Source organism: Hemibagrus wyckioides, linkage group LG07 (genome assembly GCF_019097595.1).
Source record: "Hemibagrus wyckioides isolate EC202008001 linkage group LG07, SWU_Hwy_1.0, whole genome shotgun sequence".
NCBI lineage: Eukaryota > Metazoa > Chordata > Actinopteri > Siluriformes > Bagridae > Hemibagrus > Hemibagrus wyckioides.
This window is the reverse complement of record NC_080716.1, coordinates 26514499-26538687: the sequence shown is the minus strand read 5'-3', so window position 1 is coordinate 26538687 and position 24189 is coordinate 26514499. Positions and strand designations below refer to the sequence as shown.

Below are 24189 nucleotides of genomic sequence, written 5' to 3'. Positions count from 1 at the left end.
CCAACAAAGGGAAAACAGAATCTCAAACTGAAATGGAAAAGCCAAATGTCTTGACTCATATTATATCAGACTTGCAGCCATATATGATAAGTCATTTATACAGATTGAAAATGACCAGTTTCCATTCTACATTGGTAAAAAGGGTTAACCTTGAGCCACCATTGTCTTTCTCCACACCTTTGTATATTCATTTACATAATATGTTCTTCCCCATATCAATCATTTTTTTCTTTTTGTCATTATGCAGTCAGTGTGGTATTATTCAGACAATATAACTCAATATTTTTTTTTCTGTCCAAATCGTTACTTTTAGTTATTTTTCTTCCAGTGCTAAGAGCACAAATTAACAAGTTAAGTCTGAGCCAGTGGCAGTGTAGGAACATTTGGAGCAACTGGCATTGTTTCACATTTGTTTGATATGCTTTATAACATTATTTATACATCAGTCCATCCATTTATTTTCTGTACCACTTATCCTACACAGGGTCAGGGGGAAACTGGAGTCTTTTCCAGTGGACTCGGAGAATGAGGTTGGAGGCACCCTGGACAGTGTGCCAGTTCTTTTGCAGGGCACAATCACACACGCACACACTAATAATTTAGAAATGCCAATTAGCCTTCATAGCATGTCTTTGGACTGGGGAGGAAACCAGAGAACTTTGAGGAAACCTCCCAAAGCACGGGGAGAAAATGCAAACTCCAAACACACACATACACACACACAGATGCTCATACACACACAGAGATGCACAGACACACACACAGGCTGGAGGCAGTAATTGAACCCCAGGAGGTGTGAGCCAAACATGCTAACACAATTAATAAACGCATTATTATATATTTTCTGTTCTGACTCCTCAAAAGATGTTGACTCATTTTCTATAGCAGCCCATATTAAATGTTTTTGTCATTGCTTCATTTATTAATAGCTAAGAGTTGGCGAAACCTCCAAAACATCCAAAACCAATAATCCAACTCGATACCTACTATCTTTCCAGAAGAAATACTTTCTGCACTAATGCTAATGTGACTCAATGTGAATAACTGCTAACTGGGTCATGATCTCATTTCCATAATACTAATTGGCCTCCAGTAGCTTTTCATTTATCATTTATCATTTATCAACATCAGTCGCTTGGAATATCAGCGCTCCTTCAACTCCTCACTAAGAGCTAGTGATTTCATATGTGCACCATAAATAGCAGGTAGGATAAAGCGCGGCTCATTGCGGTGATTATCGTCATTAAAACACAGCAAAGCAAATGAAAAAGGGTCATGCGATACATTGTAACCCATCACGAGTTCTTCTCCTCATTAGACCTTCCGGTTTAATGAAGAATAAAATGGCACGAGGGGCAGCGAGAGGCTCGGGAGCTGAATAATCCAGTATCTGGTTCTGCGCAGTGGGACTGCATTAATCAAAGTCGAAAGAGGGTGTTTTCTCACTCTCGATCTAACAACATTACGCAAATAATACCATTACAACCGTGTGAATTAAGGACACGCTGCTACGGTATCTCTCTGACTCAATATGATTTATATCAATCCGCACGAGACGTGAGAGCCGCTTTGAACGATCGGCATTATTCGGGTTGATTTGGCTGTTGAGGAGGGAGTTAGTAACAAGATTTCACGCCGCCTAGTAGTCAATTAGTCGGTGGTTTCTGAGGTAATAACTCAAGGAGAAGAAAGTATTCTTACGAGACGCCGCTTGATTTTCTGTGAACGTGTGCACGACACGGCCGTCACGTCGTTTTATCGTGGAAACGGATGGATGAAACGGCAAATTCCTTTACAATATAAAGCGCCATGTTAACTCTGTAAACAGGCATTAGTGTTTCGTTTTATTTTTTATTTTTTCTTTCATATGCTTAATCAGCTACAACCACCATCATTATGGGGTTTATGCCAGAGTGTTTTTTTGTAATTAATTTTCTATAACTGCAGCTAGCTCTATCTATCACATACTCAAACTTCTACATTTATGTTAATGAGTCTATCCAGGAGTTTTTTTTGTGAGCAACTTCCTGTTTTTTTGTGTAAAACTTCCTGGTTTTTTTTGCAAAATTGCAATTACATGATTCTTCTGTTAAACTGCTACCAGTGAAGACACATATGTACTAACTTTATATGATAACTGTACTCATTTTCAGTGCAGGTGATCTAAAAACAGCGTTGAATGAATCTGTGTTGTGATGATGTCACACAAGGCATCTCGGTCCTAATTTCTGTGATCCCAAAATCCTAGAAGAACTGATTACTGTTCTTGTTCTCACACTTTATCATTTCATAAGTACCAACTTATACACAAGGACTTGAATACTTTATATATATTCTTACCTAACAAAGAAAAATCTAATCATTGATATGGTGATGTTTTCTGTGAGGAGACATATTTAGCAATTATGGAAGGAGTCTCCAGTTTCAGGAAAAGAATAGTGATGACATGACTCTTTATAGCTGCTCTAGCACTCTAGCATAAGTGATAACATTAAACATAACTATAAATGGATTAAAAGTATTTTGCTTGCTAATATTTTTTTAATTATTGCCATTTTTTTTATTATGAGAGAAAAAAAATGTGCTGCTATATGTTATGTTGAATATACTGTATATATATATATATATATATACACACACACAGCGCACCATGTTGTGATTTATTTCCTAGAAAACATTAAAAGTGCAGACTTTTATAAATAAAATATCCTTCTTAGCAATCACAAATCTTACTTGTCCAGCCAAGGTCAAAAATAATAAGTGAATAGTAAAAAATGTCTTTAAAGATGTCACTGTAATGTCTGCTTCTGAATCCTGATGAATCAGTAGTGGAGATGAAACCTGACACTGGAGTTGAGCCATTGAAGTCTCTCGCTGTGCACTTCTGAAATGCACACAGACGTCTCACACTTCGCTTGCACTCACACTCAAGCGTCTCTCGTGAGCCGAGTCCATGACTGCCAGAGGCAAAAGCAGGCACGTGTCTCCCATGTACACCCCGAGTCTAGGAACGAGCAGTTCTGTCCTGAAGAAGTAAAGATCCTCAACAGGGTACAGCAGAGAGGACCTCGAGACTGAAGATACTATAGACACTTCTCTGCTCCATTGCTCCACCATAACAGTGTTCAGTGTTGAATTTCTTTGTCATGTCACACTCCACAGTGGTGGTTAATGGCTCGTGTGAAAGTGGACACTCGGGGAATTTGTAGTTTTTGATAAGTATACTGTTTTTAACCAAGCATACTAGAGGCAATATATCATCTAAATGGTCATTTTTCACACAAATGTTTCTAAAAAACCTATGGTAGTTCAAGTGGTTAAGGCTCTGGGTTGCTGATTCGAAGATCAAGGTTCAATGTACAACACCGCTAAGCTGCCACTGTTGGGCCCTTGAGCAAGGTCCCCAACCCTTCTCCTCCTGTTGCACTGCATCATGGCTGACCCTGCGCTCTGACCGCAACCCTCCATGGAAGGGATATGCAAGGAAAGAATTTCACTGTGCAGTAATGTATATGTGGCAACTAAAGGTTACTTAACTTAAACTGTGAAATAGTATAGTAGAAATACTAAACCCATTTCTGCTCTCATATTGCTTATCTAAAATTTCAAGCCATTTTTAAACAACTAAAATTCTGTGAAAGATTTACATTTCTGGCACTTGTCAGATGCCCATATCCAGAGCGGCATACATTTTTAACTCATTTTATACAACTAAGCAATTGAAGTTTAAGGGCTGTGATCAAGGGCCAAGCAGTGGCACCTTGGTTGACCTGGGATTCAAACTCACAATCTTCCAATCAGTCCAACAGCCTAACCACGAAGCTACCACATCCTATAGTCCCAGATTATCCCAACACAGTCCCACTGTACCAAACTGAAAGGCAGTGGTAGCTCAAGTGGTTAGGGCTGTTGATCGGAAGATTGGGGTTTAAGCCCCAGCACCACCAAGCTGCTCCAGGGTGCTGCATCATGGCTGACCCTGCGCTCTGACCCCAAACTTCCTCAGCTAGGATATGCGAAGAGAGAATTTCACTGTGCTGTAATGTATATGTGACAAAATAAAGGCTGCTCCGAAAGCTAACAGCGTCCTGACTCATTTTATATCAGACTTACGGCCAGAAAATATTTCATTTGTTTATACTGATTGAACATGTTGATAAAAAAGGTTAAACCTGAAATGGGTGTGAAAGTAAAAACGTTTCTGTTGCATCTTTCTTTTTCTAGGATGCTGTGAAATGACTACATGATGAGGCAACACCTTGCAAATATCACAGAAACAGTGTTCATGTCTGATAAAGAGGTTTTATTTTGAAACGTCACACTTTAAATCGCTGCTGGACCAGTGCATGGACACTACCTTTTCCTCCGGTCGTTTGATCTCGGTGATGTTTTGGATGTTTTGGCTAGGCTGCTTCTCAACACTGACACATACATCAGCAGAGCTGTGAGGACATCAATAAGGGCACGGGAGTCATTTTGTAGCATTAAACTCCTGTCCTTCAAGTGATTTCTTTGCATAAGTAGATATTATGTAACATAATGTAATGATTTCACCGAAAGGTATGTGATCTTTGGGGCACCATGATTTGCAGCGTGGACATAATCCTGGGATTCTAAAAATATATGGGATTTTGAAAAATGAAGTCATCCTTAGAAAACCAGGTCTTATTATTAACCAGGTCAATATATTACAGTGCAGCTGGAGTCATAGGTTTATTTATATACCTTGCAGAATTCTAATAATAATAATAATATTATTATTATTATTATTATTATTATTATTATTAAGCCAGATCATGCAGCATGTGTTTTTTTATTTAGTTCTGCCCTGAATAAATTATTTCACCTAACAGATGTTTCCATCTAGTCCACAAGACACAATAACAACTGAATTTACACAAATGAACCAGTTCAAATGTTTACACATGTTCGAATCCTAACTTGTTACCTGTATGATCAGTTACTGTTCTGAACAAACTCCTTGTTTGTCCTGTGAAGTTAAACTCCCCACAGATATTCAGAAAAATCCTCCAGCTCCTCCACATTTGTTATTTTTCCAGCATCTTCTGCATTTTTCACCCCTTCGTAACGACAGCTATATGATGCTGAGATTCATCTTTTCACGCTGAGGAACTGGGGGACTCATAAACCCTTAAACTATTATAAAAGGTGCAAATGCTCACTGATGAACACTTAAAAAGGCAACACCATCCAATCTTATGTAGCATCTGAACGGCAGTACTAAATGAAAAAAAAGAAAAGAAAAGAAAGAAAATAATAGATCCCTAAAGAAAATAATAGACCACACAAATTTATAGTCTGGGCTAGAAAGAATTCAGGCCACACTTCTTTACAGAATTTTGCCTGTTTTTCTTGCAGCCATTGGTGGTGCCGTTGCTCTTGATTCCACAAATATCTAAAATCTTTTATTTAAAATACGCCGGAAATATTTGTTTAAGGAAGCATTATGTGGATGCCAGAAAAGTCTGATACTGATGTATTTTTATCTTTGAAAGACACAGAGCTCAGCCTCATGAGCACATTTATATCAGCAACCCTGATGTTACTATTTGTGAGTTGAAAATTAAAGTTAAACATTAATCCCTAAAGATGTGAAGACTTAAGAATTATAACCTATCTATCTATCTATCTATCTATCTATCTATCTATCTATCTATCTATCTATCTATCTATCTATCTATCTATCTATCTATCTATCTATCTATCTATCTATCTCTTCCATCCTCTATAGATCTATCTATCTCATTATTTCAACAATTATAATAATATTAAACATAATTCACAGCTTGGGAAAAAGTGTAATTCCCCCAGGAACCATTAGTAGGATGGACAAATACAGTAGTGGTAATGGTACTGTTCTAGATGCCTGGCCCCTCCTACTGTTACTTACCTCTATGAACAGAACATAATAAGATGAAGCAACCATGTAGATGTTTTTGGACTGTGATTGACATGAACTGTTTTTGAACAGGATGATGGGGTAAATTGGTAAAATTGGGTAAATTTTTTTCCTGTAGTCATGCCCATCAGAAGCTACGTAAGATACTTACACTTTTTCTAGCAGACAAAATGATAGTAATTTACACCAATCATTGATCACTTCAACAAACTTCATGTTATTAATAGCATCAATTTCCTGGTTACAAAACTGCACATTCTGACCATATAGTACACAGCTATTGAAGTGAAATGATTAATAATCACACTATCTTCTGTCAGATGAGGATGAGTTCGCCTTTGAGTCTCAAGATTTCTTCCTCATATCGTCTCAGGGAGTTTTTCCTCACCACCATCACCTCCGGCTTGTCATTATGAATAAAATAAAAAACAAATTTTAATTAACATCCTAATTTATATATTTCTATACAGCTACTTTGTGAAAATGTCCATCTATAAATAATAATAAAAAAAAATCATTATTCATTCATTACTATACAGATAATTCTGTTTCTATTATTATTATTATTATTATTATTATTATTATTATTATTATTATTATTATTATTATTATATTTTTGTAGCATTTCACTGCATGTTTTATAGTGTATGTGACAAATAAAATTTGAATTTGAAAAAGCAATTAAATTGAAAGAAATATCCTTTGTGTAGTGACAAATGCTTCCAAAGTCCTTCAAGTTTTAAAACATTTCCTATATAAAACTATTATACAGAGGGCTTGTTCGAGCCCCAGTCTGGCTTCATGACGTAAGCATCGTAAAAGTGGCCATTTTCTTTTTATCGCAGGTTTATGAATAGAGGATATCCATCATATAATCAGACATCAAGGGAAGAAGTTATAGAATTCACCCGATCATCTTGTCCAGTGAGACGAGTAATAACTCGTGAATGGATGTCATTTATTTTTGGTGTGAAAGCTGTGTATTTCCAGGTCAAGGGCAAAAACAACTATAGTCATGCCTCGAGTGCTCAAGCGGTGGCCCTGAACATAGGAACGAATCCAAATGATAGTCTCAGAGAGGATATGGAGAAAGATTGACCTTAGTGGGAGGGATGTTAACTCTGCCAACAGCTTGTTGGAGATCAGTTGCACGACAGATGCACAACAGCAAGGCGTCTCCATTGTGATTAATGAGTCCTCGGGGAGTAAAGTCAGACTGTGAATATGAAGCTGCCACACACACACACACACACACACACATTCAAAGCACACCACTGCTATGCTAATGGCTAGCAAATTTACATTTGTACTGACTGTCTAATGCTAACTAATACCCATTTAACAGGAACAAAGCAGGAGCTAGAGGCTGTATTAGTCAGCCTTTAGCCGTATTTAAAGACCGCAATTTCATTCGTGCTCCTTTCGACCTTTTGAGAGAGAAAGTCTTTTCAGGTGGCATCGCTTTCCAGGAAAAGATCCAAAGAGACGTGAAACAATGAGATTAAACGAGATCCCGTCAGAGACTGACCTTTAGCTTCAGGGAGCATGGCAGTGCTCTGGTAGTCACTGGGGATTTGTGTGCTTCATCATGCTGTGGTGGTCTGGGAAAACCTGTCAGAATGCTGCGACAAGTGAATTCTGGGAATAAAATTTGAAAGCTAGAACATTAGTAAGGCTGGTCAATGAAACATTTGGATAAATTGCATCCGTAGCGTTCTCTTAAACTGTAGTAATCCAAATAAAAACACAATAGAAACCTGCATTATGTTGAAATAAACAACTTGTAGCACCTTTAACACAATGACTATATCTCCAAGCTTTTTTCCCATCGTTTTAAATCACAGGATCATAAGGAAAATAGCATGTTGTTTTTATTTAGTAATGCCCTAATTAAACTATTTCACCTAATATATAGTCCACAAGACACAATTATAACTATCCATCCAACTATACCCGCTTTATTCCTAATTAGGGTCACAGGGATGCTGGAGCCTATCCCAACATACATTGGGTGAAAGGCAGGGGTGCACCCTGGACAGGTCACCAGTCCATCACATATAGACAGACAACCACACATACTCACACTCCTATGAGCAATTTAGAATTACCAATCAGCCTAATGTACATGTTTTTGGACTGTGGGAGGAAACACACACAGGCACAGGGAGAACATGCAAACTCCAAACAGAAAGGCCCCTGCCTGTTCGAACCCGAGATAGCGTGTGCTAACCACTAAGCCACTGTGCTGCCCTGCAATTATAACTAAATTTGGCTATATGATGTGATATATATGAGATCAATCTTTTCACACTGAGCTTATATGTTTACAAACATATATGTTATTAGATACCTGGTTTTTACAGTTTCTCAAGTTGCATTTTGTTTCGTTGCACATGTCCTGCCTTATGTTGTTTTTTGTACTTCCTGTTTTTTGCACTGGTTGCACACGTTGCATTTTATGTAGCTAGGGCAAACTTCTGTCCTAGCTCTGGGTTGTTGTTCTGTTTGTAATTATATGTTGTATGTTGTTTATGTAGCACCAGGGTCCAGGAGAAACGTTGTCTCATTTCACTATGTACTGCGTCAGCTATATGTGGTTGAAAAGACAATAAAAGCTGCTGAGATTTTATGCAGGCAGACATGTTTTCAGCGACATGTTCATTAAACTGGTCTTTTTATGCCTAAAAAACATGATGTCATTTTGTTAAATGTAGTGCCAAGTGTGAAATGCCAAGAGGAAGCGCAAAATTTGGTCAAAGCCCAATTTTTTTGTTCTTTTTTTTGGCTGTTAGCCAGAATTTAACTGACAGCATTATTTTTACAAGCTGCCAAACGTGTATGCTGTAGAAACCTTTCAAAATGTGAAGGCATTTCCCAGGTTGCAACATGGTTTAGCTTTTCAGTTTCTCTAACACACCTGTTTCTATTCATTAGCCCTTCATTAGCTGGATGAGGAGAAGCTGCCAGGTTTAGGAACCTCTGCTTTGGAGAAAGTACAAGTTCACAGAGAGAATAGGCAGAGGTGAAGCAAATTAACATCACATGTACTGAATGAATGTGAAGAGAACTGAAAACAAAAGGCATGGCAACATCTGCAACCTGCCCTCCGCCTCTGTCTCTCTTTCTCTCTTGCTCTGTCTCTGTCTATCTGTCTGTATCTCTGTGTCTGTCTGTCTGTCTGTTTCTCTGGCTTTTTCCACCTGTCTTTCTCTCTGTTTGTCTAAGTCTCTCTCTTTCACTCTTGCTCTGTCTCTGTCTGTCTATCTCTCCCTGTGTCTGTCTGGCTCTTTCTTTGTCTGTCCCTCTGTGTCTGACTGTCTCTCCTTCCACCTGTCTTTCTGTCTATCTCTCTCTCTGGATCTGTCTGTTTATATGTCTGTCCCTCTCTCCCTCTCTCTCTTGCTCTGTCTTTGTCTATCTATCTCACTCTATCTGTCTGTCTCTTTTTCCGTCTGTCCCTCTGTGTCTCTCTTTCCACCTGTCTTACTGTCTATCTCTGTGTGTGTGTGTGTGTGTGTCTGTCTGTCTCTCTTTTGCTCTTGCTCTGTCTGTCCCTCTGTGTCTGTCTATTTCTTTTTCTCTCTTTCTCTCTTGCTCTATCTGTCCATCTGTGTCTGTGTGTCTCTCTGTCTCCACTTGTTTTTCTGTCTGTGCATTTTTGTCTCTCTCTCTCTCTCTCTCTCTCTCTCGCTTCCTGCTGTGATGTGTCAGCCAATCTATGGCTCCTTTTAGGCGGGTGCTGAGTCACTGTATCCAGCCTCCTCGGGTTTTTTTATCAGTGCTTATCTGATTATGTCAGGCTTCTGCGTAATGCTTAATAATTGACATTTTAAAGCTCACCATCTTTGTGTAGGAAAGGGCACGGGTTTCATTTATGCAAAACATATAGGGTGGTATACCCCAGCTGTGTCCAGAGGTGGATTAGTAAGGTATCTTTCTGGTAATGCCATGATTGTTTTTTTATTTTTTAAAGCTCTCTGATGCAGGTGGATGATTCTGGCTTTACAGTGTGTGGTTTTTGGACATCTGTAATTAGCATGTGTCATTTAGACTCTACATCTGGTTCAAACCATGAAGGCTTTGATAATAATGAGCTGAATCAGGAGTGTTAGAGACTGGAAAACACAAAGTTATGTGGATTGTGGCTCCAGGCTCGAGGAGGGTTTCGATGCAAAACTTTTCCATGGAAATGTAAATTCTGTTGTGCTTGAAGAGGCAGAAAAAAGATCTGGAAATGCAAAATGGAGGTTATTTACATGAGTGAATAGGTGGCAGTGGGCTTCCTTTCTGAAACTAGCATGAAAGCAAAAATTTGTTATAATGTGCATGAATTTGAGGAAGCAAAAAATATATTTTCTTGTATAAGCAAACTTTAAAATCAGCATAGTCCTGAGGCTTCACCAAGTATGGATAGATGGGGGTGCCAATAATTTTGCAACCAGTGTGTTTTTTCCCCGAAAAAAACTATGATACGTAATTAAAAGCATGCCTGAAATGTTTAGAAAATGTGTTTGGACTTTTCTGAGCAGTTTTTAAGAGCATGTGTTGTATGCAGATGCATGCATATTTAACTAGATTTGCAGAAATAAATAAATAAATAAATAAATAAATAAATAAATAAATAAATAAATAAATAAATAAATAAATGTTTGTCTGACAAATCTTTGTAAAATACAAAGTTCATTTACATTTTTTAATAAATAAAAAATAATTGAAAGTGTATCAAAGACTTTTTTTTTTAAATAACCCTGTTTAACTGTAGTTTCTGACATTTTTTGTTTGTGTTACAAACTGAATTGATTAGTATTGCATATGATTCATTATGGTATAATTTTCTTTAATTTTCTTCTTTCTGAGACTTTGTACTTTTTCGTACTTGTTCAAGGTTCAAGGTTCTTCATTGTCAATACCACCATATGTGCAGACATACAGAGGACATACCGTTTCTCTTCTCTCGTCAGTATTTACATTGTCAGTATGTGCATATGTTAATAATTCAAATTAGTCACCTGTTAAATTACCAAGCACATTGACTGCATAGATGTATATTAATTAATTTATTATTTAATTTATTTATTTATTGATGCTCCCAAAACTTCAAGCTCACACAAAACTAAATCTTCCTGTATTGCAGCTCAGCCACTGCAGCTACCACAGACATGCATGAACTCCAATTATCGAGTGCCAATACTTTTGTCCTTATACAATAGCTGGTTTAGTTTTATTTGTCTTAATTTAAGGATATGTTGCGGATATTGTTCTTTAATATCAGACGAGTAACAAATTGCTTTTGTTTATTAGCCTTCTCTGTGAGATCAACCTTCCTAATGAAAGTCTTGGAGCTCCGCCATCGTTTAGAGTGAGGTTAAGAACTACTCTTCACTAATTGGGGAGTTTTTTTTCTACACAAGAGTCAATTTTGGGGTAAATTTATAAAGACTCAAAAGGACTTTCGCTTTTCCTCCTTCATCCTTTTTTCCCCCCTGTACCATTAGGCCTCATTTGAATTCGCTGGACGTTCTGTTCTGCTCAGTTCGGTTGTGTGTTTGTGTGTTTGGTTTTCTGATGTCTGTTACACTCACGTCTCTGTGAGGTCGCAGCGAGGTCATGACTTACACGACTCCATTGTTTCACCAATTCAACCAATTGTTTCCTGTCACACTGAGGTTGACATTTATAGAGTAAACCAGTGATTCAGCAAAGGCTAGATGTCACTGGCTACATACTAATGATGTACTTTCCTTCCAAAATAACCAAAATAATATCTATCTGTGTGTATGTCTGGAAAAACAAACAACAACAAAAAACATCAAGAATAAGGGTTTTGTTCCAATGACATACTTTAACCCCATAACCAAGGAACCATAAAGACATTCACCAAAAAGACATTTTTGCATTTACTTTTCAACTGTATCTAGTTTTTTCTGTTATTCTGTTAGGTAAAGAGCCTATTTAACAAAGTCTAAATCTTTGCTAACTAAATGCAATTTCCTTATCCTAAATAGTCATCTGTTAAGCTATGTTTTAATGCAGTATGGACATTTAAACAAAATAAATTTAATCTACGATGCTAACATGCTGCATTTTGAATTAGATCCATCCATGCATCCATTTACAGGACCACTTATCCTACACAGGGTCAGAGGGAAGCTGAAGTCTATCCCAGGGAACTTGGGGGCAGGAAGCAGGAGACAGCCTGGATGGGGGAACAATCCATCACAGGGCACAATCACACACACTCACACACCGCAGTTAATGTGGAGATGCTAATCAACCTACAGTGCATGTGTTTGGTCTGGGGGAGGAAACTGGAGAACCCAGAGGAAACCCTGAATCACAGAACAACTCCCCCCCACCCCCCAGAATCAACTCCCCAACCCAAAAGAATCAACTCTCCAAACCACTAGAATCAACTCCCCAAACCCCCAGAATCATCTCCACAAACCCCCAGTATCAACTCCTCAACCCAAGAGAATCAACTCCCCAACCCAACAGAATCAACCCCCCCCCCAATGATCTCCCCAGCCCCCCCGATTCAGCTCCCCAATCCACAAGAATCAACTCTTCAAACCCCAGAATCAACTCCTCAACCCCCCAGAATCAACTCCCCTATCCACCTGAATCAACTCCACAAACCCCCAGAATCAACTCCATAACCCCTAGAATCAACTACTCAAACCCCCAGAATCAACTCCAACACACCAGATTCAACAACCCAACTCCCCAAACCCCTAGAATCAACTCCAAAAAACCCCAAAATCAACTCCCCACCAACCCCTAGAATGAAATCTCTAAATACCTATTAAAAGTTCAGTGAAGCTATTTTCATGGCTATCTAATAGACTATGCAGTTTTCTCTCTAAAAAAATGTGAATGCTTTTAAAAACACTCCAAACCTGAGAAAATGTTGCAGTAAGAAGGTGCTAATTTGTCTATGATATCCTTAACATCTAGCTAGAGAGTAGAGTGCTAATAGTGTAGCCTTAGTGATATGTTTTACTACATTCTTTGAATCATTTTACCACCTTTTACTTACTGTATCTGCTGCTAGATGTGCTTTGTTTTTTATCAAGCTAGTTTGCTTTGTGTCATCTAGTTATTAGCATTCAGCTAGTTTGTATTGCCTGTGATGAACTGGCGACTCGTCCAAGGTGTACCCCTGCCTTTCGCCCAATGTGTGCTGGGGTAGGCTCCAGCAGATCCCTGTTACCCTAATTAGGAATAAAGGGGATATAGACAATGGAGGGATAGATAGTTTGTATTGCCATAGTTATTATTATCATGCTAGCTAACATTTAAAGCTGTTGTTAGTTAGCCTTAGCACTGTACTGTATCTACTGCAAGATGTTATTTGTTTTTATCAAGCTAGTTTGCGTTGTGTCAGCTAACTATTTAGCATTTAGCTAGTTTGTTTTGTCCTTCTTTTTCTTCTTCTTATTCTAGCTAACATTTAAAGCTGTTGTTAATTAGCCTCAGCACTGTACTGTATCTGCTACTATGTCAACTTTTTTTTTTTATCAAGCTAGTTTGCTTTTTGCCAAGAATTTGTTTAGATTGCACTTTTACTTGCGTGAAAAATTTCCCCATTTCTACTTCCTCTGCTGGGGTTATGTGCTTATTTAACGATTTGCCACACAGTTTTTTTTTCAGAAAAAAGGATACTCAATTGAAATGTTAAGATAAAAAAGCACTAAAAAGGCTTACCAATAGCTTACCTTCTTTAAGGGACATAGTTAATGTACATAATTGGACCTTAAGGACCTCAGCTGTGCCTTTAAAGGTAAATTTACATTGATTATATCTTGGGGAAGAAAAATGCACTTGCACTAAGACAGCATGAGGGGGAAAAAAAGGCATGTATGATCTCCAGAGCCTGATTACAAAATGAATCTTAGCCTTCACTTCGCATGTTGCAGCTTATTTTTATTCCTGTTAGATTATGCAGCAGTTACAGGATATATTTAGCCTTGTGGGGTTTTTTTTTTTTCCAGTGCAGCACTCTGAAAGGAATAATGGAAGAATAATCAAGCAAAAACAGACGTGTATTTATCTCTGGAAAGTGGAACCAAAATCCTGTAAATCTCACACACTGGATAATTTTTCTTTTCCCAGTGCTAACATACCTAACGATCACGATGAAGGGTTTTATGATGATAAATAAATGAAAGCAGGTGTGTTGGATTAGAAAAGAGCATCACTGCAGTCAGGAGTGTAGTCAGGCTTGGGAACTGCTAGAGTGATGGAAAGTGAGTAGGAGGTTTATTTATTTTGGACTAGCTCTATGCTCAGGTACCGAGCCAAAACATCTAGACAGAGATCGTTGGAAATCATTGCAAATGCACAGCCGAGTGCTCACAGTATGGCTCGGGGAATTATTAACAAGATCGACTGTTCGAGTCTTGCTAAAACAATTGACGTTGCTTGACATGGTACAATTTTCTTCATGATGATGCTGTCAGATAAAACCCTACATCGTTCTGAAAGAATTTCTGGGTTGGGAGTCACTGGTCTTGCGGTGCATGTGTAGAGATTAATCTGTGTGAATGAGACTCTGGTGTGTTTTCCTCTTTAGTCGGGTGAGAACACAGCGATCAGACAAGATTCAGACCAAAACAAATGCATCTCAGCGACGTGGTGTGTCTTCTGGTCAGATTCAAAATGAACTGATTCGACTCTGATGTGAGTCGACTCTGTATCATCCTGCAGAATGTGAATCAATCCTGCCTCACACCAATATTATTAGTTATTCCTTCTGTAGTGTAACACCTGCCTCAAGATTCCTAAAAACTGAACAGAATGATCTATAACTGTATAAAAAGAGTTTGGGGACGTTTTAACATAAACTACTTCGATTTAAATTCCTAACATATCTATTCTTTAACAGATGAAACAAGGATTGGACAAAAACAACAATTTTGGTGATTCTCTTGTAGTCAAGTTTAAAATGATTGCGAGTTGACTCTGTTATCATCCTGCAGAATCAAACATGCTTCATACAAATACATTACTGTTTCTATAGCAACAGCTGGCTCACATTTTTTTTTAAAAATTGCAAGAAATGAAAGATTTAATTATCTAGAACTGTATGACAAATTACCGTGTTTAATCATTTAGCAAGTGTTAGATATGACACTTTGCTGTAGATCCAGTTCTGCCTGATGTTAACTTGGCTAATATGAGCATGTGTAACTCCCCGGCTCCTACTCGTCACTGCTCCAAGCGGGTCTTGAGACCGGGTCTTCAGCATGGGAGACCGCACTCTAACAAGAAGGCTAAAGACTGCAGCCTCTAGCATCAGACGCTAGTTCGCCTCTTGAGATTAGGGGAGTGAGGTTTACCTGCAGAGCACCTACCACTGGCCTCCGTTACACTCACCCCCCTAAACCTCACTCCCATCCGGGTCACGGCACCAGTGTAACTCCGAAGGTCCTACTCGCCACCGCTCCAAGCGGGTTTCAAAGGGAGATGGGCACTCTAACAAGGAGGTTAAAGACTGCAGCCTCTAGCGCAGTCTTTCAGTCGCTAGTTCGCCTCTTGAGATCAGATCAGATGTTTTCCTCACAAATTCAATGTTGGGGTTCGATTCCCGTCTCTGTCCTTTATGGAGTTTCCATGTTCTCCCTGTGCTTCAGTGGTTTCTTCTGGGTACTCCGGATTCCTCCCTCAGTCCAAAGACATGTTGTAGTCTGATTGGCATCTCTAAAATATCCCCAGTTTGTGAATAAGTATGTGAGTGGCCCCAGTCCAGGGTTTCGCCTGAGAAATTGGGCCCCTGGGATAATCTTCTGGTTCTCCATGATCCTCTGTATAATAAATGGATGGATGGATTATTTTTCTACCTTGACACAAATAAACTCCTGATAAGAGCATGTCAGAGAGGGCGTGGCTTCTAGGAATATTATTAATAGCAAGATTGAACAGTTCAAATCATTCCTGATGGACATGTGGATTTGGCTCATCTTCTGTTTTGTTGTTGAGAAAATTCAAACTGTTCTATTTTTTGCTCTGTTTTTGAATCTTACTAGCAGACATCGATGTCAGTCTTGGCAGCGCTTTTTTGATGTAACATTACTGAAGTAAACATCACTGTCCTTCATGGCAGCACAGGAGCTTGTAAAAAAAAAAAAGAAAGAAAGAAATTGTTATATCGCAAAATAAAAACAGCAATTATAATGAACTGATTGATATAAATGCCCTGTGGTGTAAAAACAAAACAGAAAAGAAAAAACACATCATCATTGATATTGATAGCGTGAGGCTCAGAGTGTCAGGTCCAGCGTCAGCGCTTTGTGAAGGTCAGTAATTAATAAATAAATTAATAAATAAATGAGGAGTGTGTGATTTTATCGTGAGCGAGACAAGCTGTGCTTTTTCGCCTTATTAATTTAAAAAAGAAAGCGAAATAGGGAAAAGTAGGAAAAACCGACAGCATTGATGCTTGATAAAGCAGGCTTCATGATATAATTGTGAACTTAATTACTTGTGTGAAATGGGCATATATTTGATATATTTATGTATTTATTTGAACACCTGCGCTCATGTATGAACTTCATGTAGTGTTTTACGTCAGGAAAAAAGAAATCAGAAACAGAGCTGAGGTTAATCAGGGTGGGTGTTGCCTTTGACCTTTCTTATATAAATAAATAAAGCCTAATAATAAATAAATAACACATCTATCTATCTATCTATCTATCTATCTATCTATCTATCTATCTATCTATCTATCTATCTATCTATCTATCTATCTATCCAGCACGATTACATCATACCGTCCCTGTCAGGACAAGCCAAGCGATTACTGCCGAGCCATTTTTAATTCAATTCCATTTAATTCAATTTCCTTTAAATCAACTCATCTCCAAGCAAATGTTTAACTTCCATTAATCACACACAACGTCACGAACAAGAAGATGTCTCTTGCCTAAGCGGTACACAGTCAAAGGATTATGTAAGAATAATGTTTGACTCCTAAAGTCTTCATGGAACATCTTTAATTACTCTGACTGCTCTTTTAATAACGCACACTCATATTCAAGGAGGCATTATGCACTTTTCTTTTTTATTCAGAGAATCCTTCACCAATAAAGCCGCATTGATTAGAACGAGGAGCTTTATGAATAAGCAAAACGCGTCTCCTTTTTCTCTCGTCTGCTTAATGAAACGTTTTAAAGTACAGTGTAAATTCTAAAGGATCGCCTCCGAAACGAATAAAGCCATAATTACTCAGGCGTTAATCCTCCTCAGTCCTCAGTATTAAAGGATCTTATTCATCAAAGTTGTACGGGTAAAAAAGGGCAGATTTGAGTGTCCGGCATGATGTGTGAACAAATCTGGGTCTGGTTCATGAAACCGGCATCAACTTCTGTTTGAACGCAATGGATGAATCAGCTCCATCATAATGCATTCGTATATTTTATGTTTTTGAACACGGTGTATTAAACTACAGTAACAGAAAGTGGAACATTTTCAGTGGGAATCTGTGAAAGGTTTGTTTTGAATCTTTTATGGAAAGATCTGATTGATGTAACAGACTCTCAACTGTGAGACAAGCTTATAGTCTTAAAATGAAAAATTTCCATAAAGAAACAAAAAAAGGTGTCTAGGTTTTTCTAATCTATCCTGCAGAATGACAGAAAATTTTAAAAGAACCTGCCTGATCATGTTGATGTCCTTTTTGGTTGGAGTTCTCATCACTGTGAGACTGTTCACTGCTGCCCAGGATGTTCCCACATGAATGCCTTGGAGATACACAGAATTGCTGTGGTAGTATCACTTAAAAACCATGAAGATGTGCTCAAGTTTTCAACATCAACAAGACAGACTTCATGTAATCATTTTTCTCGAATTGCCATGTTGTACAGATTCACTATTTGACCATATAGTACACAGTCATGCAAAGGAGATGATTTATGGTGACGGTGCCACCAGTCTGGTTCCTCTTGAGGTTCCTTCCTCAAAACTTCCTCAGGGAGTTTAGATATTTATAAAAATCTATTGTGACTATGTCCACTGTTAAAAGTGCTATAGAAATAAAATCAAACTGAAATCAAGTTAGTTAAATAATGCTTTTTTAAAATACATAAATGTGGGCCAAATTTCCATCCTGAAAAAAAAGACAGCTCTGTACTTTACATTAACAAAGAAAAAATGCTGAAAAGCAGAATACAAGCCAAAATGAATGAAGTCACATCTGACGTGTTTTAATAATGATGTGAAATTATGTAATGACAAATATGATATGATGAGCAGATATCTTTCAATAGCCCAGGCGTGTGGTTTCTTCTGACAATGATTTGTGAAGTCAGGGCATTGTGATGCTTCTAGTAAATAGACGCACCTTTTACTCAGCGCTAAAATCTCAGATCTTCACAAATTACATGTTGACATTGAATCCTATTACTTCTACACGTGAGGAATAACTGCAGAATTTATTTGCATATTTTATGTCTTACTGCATGCAACTCTACTTACTACATTTAAATGATCCACCTACACACACACACACACACTACAAGCATACATGAGATAACATCCATCATTGAGTCCAGTCTTGACACCACAGATCATTTTCTTCCTTTTGTCATACACCTGAGTGAGACTTTTACACAGTCTTATCTCAGACTCGAAATATTTTTTTCTGACACTATCCAAAGCCTCACTTAATTTCCATGAGCTAAGCGTGTTGTAATGTTCTCATTACAGCACAAATTGTAGATTTACATCTCTGCATGTGGAGATCACCTATATCACCTAGAAATGACTCACATGCTCCCTAAAGCCTAATTCAGTGATATAAATTAGGATTGCAGCACTGCAGCGCTGGCTCGAAGAGGCTTTCTTAAGAGGTCCAATGTGTGTCCTGCATACTTAATGTAAAAAATGATAATACCAAAGTAGACAGCTTATTTTAGTTGAATTTTATTCAGGAAATATGTCATATGAAGTTAGGAAGATACTAAAAGCAGGAAATTAGAATATCGGTCATAAGCGGTTTTGGTCTCATCTTTGTTTGACTCGGATTCTATTGGGATTGATCTTGGTCTTGATTCTGATTCCATTTGAGATGGACTTGGTCTTGACTCAGATTCCATTTGAGATGGACTTGATCTTGACTCAGATTCCATTTGAGATGGACTTGATCTTGACTCAGATTCCATTTGAGATGGACTTGGTTTTGATACAGATTCTATTTGAAACAGACTTTGTCTTGACACAGATTCTATTTGAGATGGACTTGGTCTTGATACAGATTCTATTTGAAACGGACTTTGTCTTGACACAGATTCTATTTGAGATGGACTTGGTCTTGACACAGATTCTATTTGAGATGGACTTGGTCTTGACTCAGATTCCATTTGAAATGGACTTGGTCTTGACTCAGATTCCATTTGAAATGGACTTGGTCTTGACTCAGATTCCATTTGAAATGGACTTGGTCTTGACATAGATTCTATTTGAAATGGACTTGGTCTTGACTCAGATTCCATTTGAAATGGACTTGGTCTTGACTCAGATTCCATTTGAGATGGTCTTGATCTTGACTCAAATTCCATTGCCAATAGCCTTGGTCTTGACTGAGATTCCATCACCAATAGACTTGGTCTTGACTTTGTCTTGGGTTAAGGTGGTCTTGAACCCAACACCATGTGCAGATCAGATTTGACCAAACTTTGGAAAATAAAGGCCACTGTGTTTCCTCCATTATTTTTCAAATATCAATCATCAGTTTAATTCAATTAAATTTTATTTGTATGTTGATTGTAACATTGTCACAAAACAGTTTTACGGAAACATAAAAATTCAGAAAAATTATAATGTTTAACATAAAAATTATATTTATCCCTAATAAGTAAGCCAGAGCCGACGGTGGTGAAAAAATCTTCCTTAGACGATCTGAGGAACCAGACTCAAAAGGGAAGCTTTCCTCATCTGGGTGACACCAGAGAGCATGATTATAAATAATTTAGTTTCTATAACTGCATATAGTCAAGTGGAATTATGTAACCAGGAGCTTTTCAGAGACTTATAAGTATGAGCATCGGCTCTTATTATGGCACTTTTGAGTACTGATTCATGTTTCATCAGTTATATCCAATGACACCTTTCCTCATGACACATGATAACTGTCTTGGAGACATACAGACTGATAAAGTATCGAGACCTGATGAGAGAACGATGCAGATGCAGACTGAATGGAGGAGTCATGGAGCCTGAGTAGAGTTGTGCTGAGCAGCCTAGCAAGATCACCATTACACTGCTGACTTATGTGACATTTTCAAACAGTATAAACAAATGATTTATCACCGCATGTCTGATATAAAATGAGTCATGACTCTGTTAGCTTTCATTGTAATTAATAACCTTATACAGAATTTTAGTGGTTGAAGATAAACACCTGCAAATTTCAGATGCTTATGATTATGAGCAGACATTTGTGTGTGTGTGGGGGGGGACGACGACGACGACTTGTTTTTGGTTTTTTTGGATCTTCTTTGCCCCTAGGCTAGTTACAACAAATAGAGAAACTTATGAAAAACTACAAATTCTTGAAGTCCTGAGTGTCTACTTTCATGTGAGCTTCATATTAAGGACCACAGTTGGAGTCTGACATAACAAAGACACTTGATGCTGAGCATGAACACAACAAAACAGGAGCAAACTCCATTTTTATGGCCTTTGGGGGAAAAAGAAATATCTTCTTTAAGAAATATGCTTGAGAGGTCAAATTTAGATTCAGGATTCATATGTAGAGGAAACTGTCAGTTACACAATAACATGAAATTATTACTCTGTGGCTCCAGCAACCTCGGGCGAAATTTAACCAGGAAATACAGAAGACACAAATAACATAAATTACAAGTAGTGCATGAATGATGTATAAGATGTAAACTTTATAAACTGATCCATGATAGTATTCTCACTTAGCATTCACATTTAGTAAGTGTGTGTGTTTAAAATAATTCACCTACGTCCAAATGGATCTTTAGTTGATATTTAGTTCTTTTAAGGAGCACTTAAAAGAAGAAACATATAAATAATATATAAAAGTAGATTCTCAGTCAGAAAGGAGTCTATCACAGCAGATAAGCGTGTGAAGAAAATGCCCTGCGTTAGTTTTCTGAACAAAAACCGACATGGTGTGTATATCAGAGCCTCTCACCAGTCATTCATCAAGTCACATGCATTTATAGAAACATTTTAGCTGAAGGCAGCTCCTCAAACCAGAGCCTAGAAACATGGCTAGAGATTGTAGATCAGATTAAACCGAGATTTCAGATCAAATTTTCATCTTGATTAAAGTAGATGAAGGATCGTGCAGAGAAGTGTGTGTGTGTGTGCATTTATTCTCTAAATGTCAAATTCCAAACTGAGGTCTCATCTGTTCAGAATCTGTATCTGTAGACAAAAGCAGTAACGTGAATCCCGTCCCTGTTTAAATGCGCTTACATATTTTGAGTTAAATAAAATACAGAAATGATGCATTAAATGATTCAGTCACCATCCAGTCATGCTAGATGACTCTGACTCATTTGTAAGAGAAGGATGAGTTACTTTATTCTGAGTCAGACTCGTTGGAGAAGAAGAAAAGGAAGAGATACCTTTTGCGATCTGAGAAGCTTTTCTGCTCAAGACATTTGTAAAGAGTGCATATTTGAGTCAGCAGAAATGATGCAAAGTGTGTGTGTGGTGTGTATTTATTTTTCAGTGTAAACTGAAATCCCAGTTTCTGAAATACTCACTAAAATCAAATCCATATTTATAGTTAAAAGCAATAACACGACTTTTTAAAATGGTCTTATTATGCTTTAGGATAAAAAAAAAAAAAAGCGTAAAAAGTCGTGTTAGTCGCTCATTTGTAAGAATTTCATCAATTTTTTTTTTAATGATCTTTAGCATCCATGCACTCAAATATGCGGCTTCTGAAGACTTAAAGAAATAAAGGAATGAGGAATGAGAAACGATGCACTAAAGAGGAAGAGAAGGCTGGGAATTTAGAAATGTTGGATTTGAAGTATAAGAAATAAGGAATGCAAAATGAGAAGAGATGAATAATACGATGAAGTGACTGAAGTGAGAAGAAGAGAGGAATGAGAAGAGAAGGATGGGTACTTTTTAATTATTCGGAGAACATTACCATAAGAAGAAAGAAAGAAAGAAAGAAAGAAAGAAAGAAAGAAAGAAGTGTTCAGAAGTTGCGCATTGAAAAAAAAGCGGAGCAGCCGGTAGGGGGCGTATGAGGGATGTGTGTGTGTGTGTGTGTGTGTGTGTGTGTGTGTGCTCCCTTTCTCTCTCTCCCCTCTCTAACGGAGTCGCAGCCTCAGTACCAGCGAGGCGCTCAGAGCGGATACACGGGCGGAAGGAGAGCTTCATGCCGCTGCCGCTTGCGCATTAACCGGGAACGTTTTTCTCCTCTAAAAACCGAGCAGGATATTAACCACGGAATTCAAGCGGACATAGAAACAAATAAAGGACGAGAAAAAAAAGTGTCTCAATGGAGCTAAGCTTAGGCCGGGGCTCGCTTCTGCTCTTCCTCCTGACAGCACTCCAGGTAACGTGAATGTAACCGCTCCTTTATGCTGCCCGTGTTAAAGAGCACGCGCGTACTTTCGAGCACTAAATACAAAATACGCAAAGAAATCACGCGCCACCTCTCGCGTGCCGTGTTTTTTTTTTATTTTTTATCCGTTTTCGAGTGCGTAACTTTTATTTGCATTTAGCGCGAGCGCGTTCTCTTTCCTTTTTTTTTTGCGCGCACTTTTCTGTTTTTCCTAACGCGTCATGTTATATATGTGTGTTTATTATGTGTATAGTATGTGTATATGTGTGTTCTGAACTATTATAAAGTTGTTCAGAGCAGCACAATGAGCACTATATGCATCTTAATGAATGAAGTTATGATGTTGAGAGAGCTGCGTCAGGTTGACGAGCTTTAACTTAACAGGCATGGGCAGTTGAATGGAAATGATGTGTTTATGTTGACACAGTGGGGAATAATAATAATCATAATCATAATAATAATAATACATTTTCAATGTTGTCAGGGTTAATAATACAGCTTTTAATAAAACATTAGTGCATACGTGAGTATATATGGATTTCTATTACACGTTCACAGCAAAGTAACACCAAACACAAAACAACAATAACAAGAAAAGTCTTGTGGAAAAAAAAAAAAAAGAAGAACACTAAACCCATGCAGGTTAAATGGTTACGACTTGTCCTCCAGTCTTCAGATCTTTCTTTTCCCTGATCCACTTTTTTTTCCTGTTTACATTCTGTCTGATTGCTAATAATGAAAGCACATCTTGAGGGAGTTTCTCAGTGTGTAAGGTGTCTTGGTAACTCAGTGATTACCAGCTATTGTTCTCACTCGCCTTGTTTTCGGTGAGATTCCACGCATTGAAAGAGCGCAAGTGGCATGAATAGCTGTGATGCTGTCTTTGCTCAGGAGCTCGCATTCTTTTAGGGCCCCTCACAACAGCAATTGTATTAAGACTATGGACTGGTGCTGGTTGTAAGGGATTGGGGGGGGTGCTGGGTTGGTGGGGAGGGGGGGGGTAAATTTGATTTAAGGGTCAGCGAAGGCACTGAGAAGTTTGCGAGGAGTTTGCATGCACAGACTCTCAAATCCTGCAGTTTTTTGTGGGTGTCTTTGAAAGAAAACACTTCACAAGTCCTGTATCTTTTTGAACTGAGGCCACTATTCAGACTGGAGCCGTTCCGTCTCAAACAGCCGTGGGCAGATCTAATGCTGCAGATCGATCACTGGCCCTCGCACAAGCTCGGTGGAAAACAAAACGGCCGCTGTTCTCGTTTCCTGCCACGCTCCGCAGTAGAACACTTAACCTCGCCGGCCTCATTAGACTAATTGCATTCACTGTCCCGCTATAAAACAGGTGCTGCCTTTGTGTTTGTGTGTGTGTGTATGCATGTGTGTTGAAAGGTTAAGGGCCACGGGTTAGGGAATGTTAATTGTGCACTGATGAGTCACTCTGTAATTTTTTGCAGACTGGCACGGAAGGCAGAAGCTCCGTACCATGCAGGCCTGGTTTTTCTGAAGATGTCTATGATGCACCGATGCCTGAAACCCTACAGGAGGGGCAGCCACTTCTAACCGGTAAAAGAAATCAAAAACAAATAACAAAGCACACAAAAGCTTATTGTGGGATCAAGGCCCTGCTTGTGTGTGTATGTGTGTGTGTGTTTTTTCAAGTGCATGTGTTCAGAACAGAAAAAAACCCCTCAGTGTTTCAGATATGCTTTCTGGT

The 24189-nt window shown here is 38.3% G+C and overlaps 1 protein-coding gene across 1 annotated transcript in view; it reads left to right on the top strand.

The window, feature by feature from the left end:
- The first annotated feature begins 22228 nt into the window (after positions 1-22228).
- Positions 22229-24189, top strand: part of LOC131355945 (cadherin-2-like) — a 92712-nt gene continuing 90751 nt past the window's right edge. The window contains exons 1-2 of the mRNA XM_058394567.1: positions 22229-22469; positions 23930-24038. Coding sequence (XP_058250550.1) covers positions 22413-22469; positions 23930-24038 — 166 coding nt within the window. The 5' untranslated portion in view covers positions 22229-22412. The remainder of the gene's footprint in view (positions 22470-23929; positions 24039-24189) is intronic.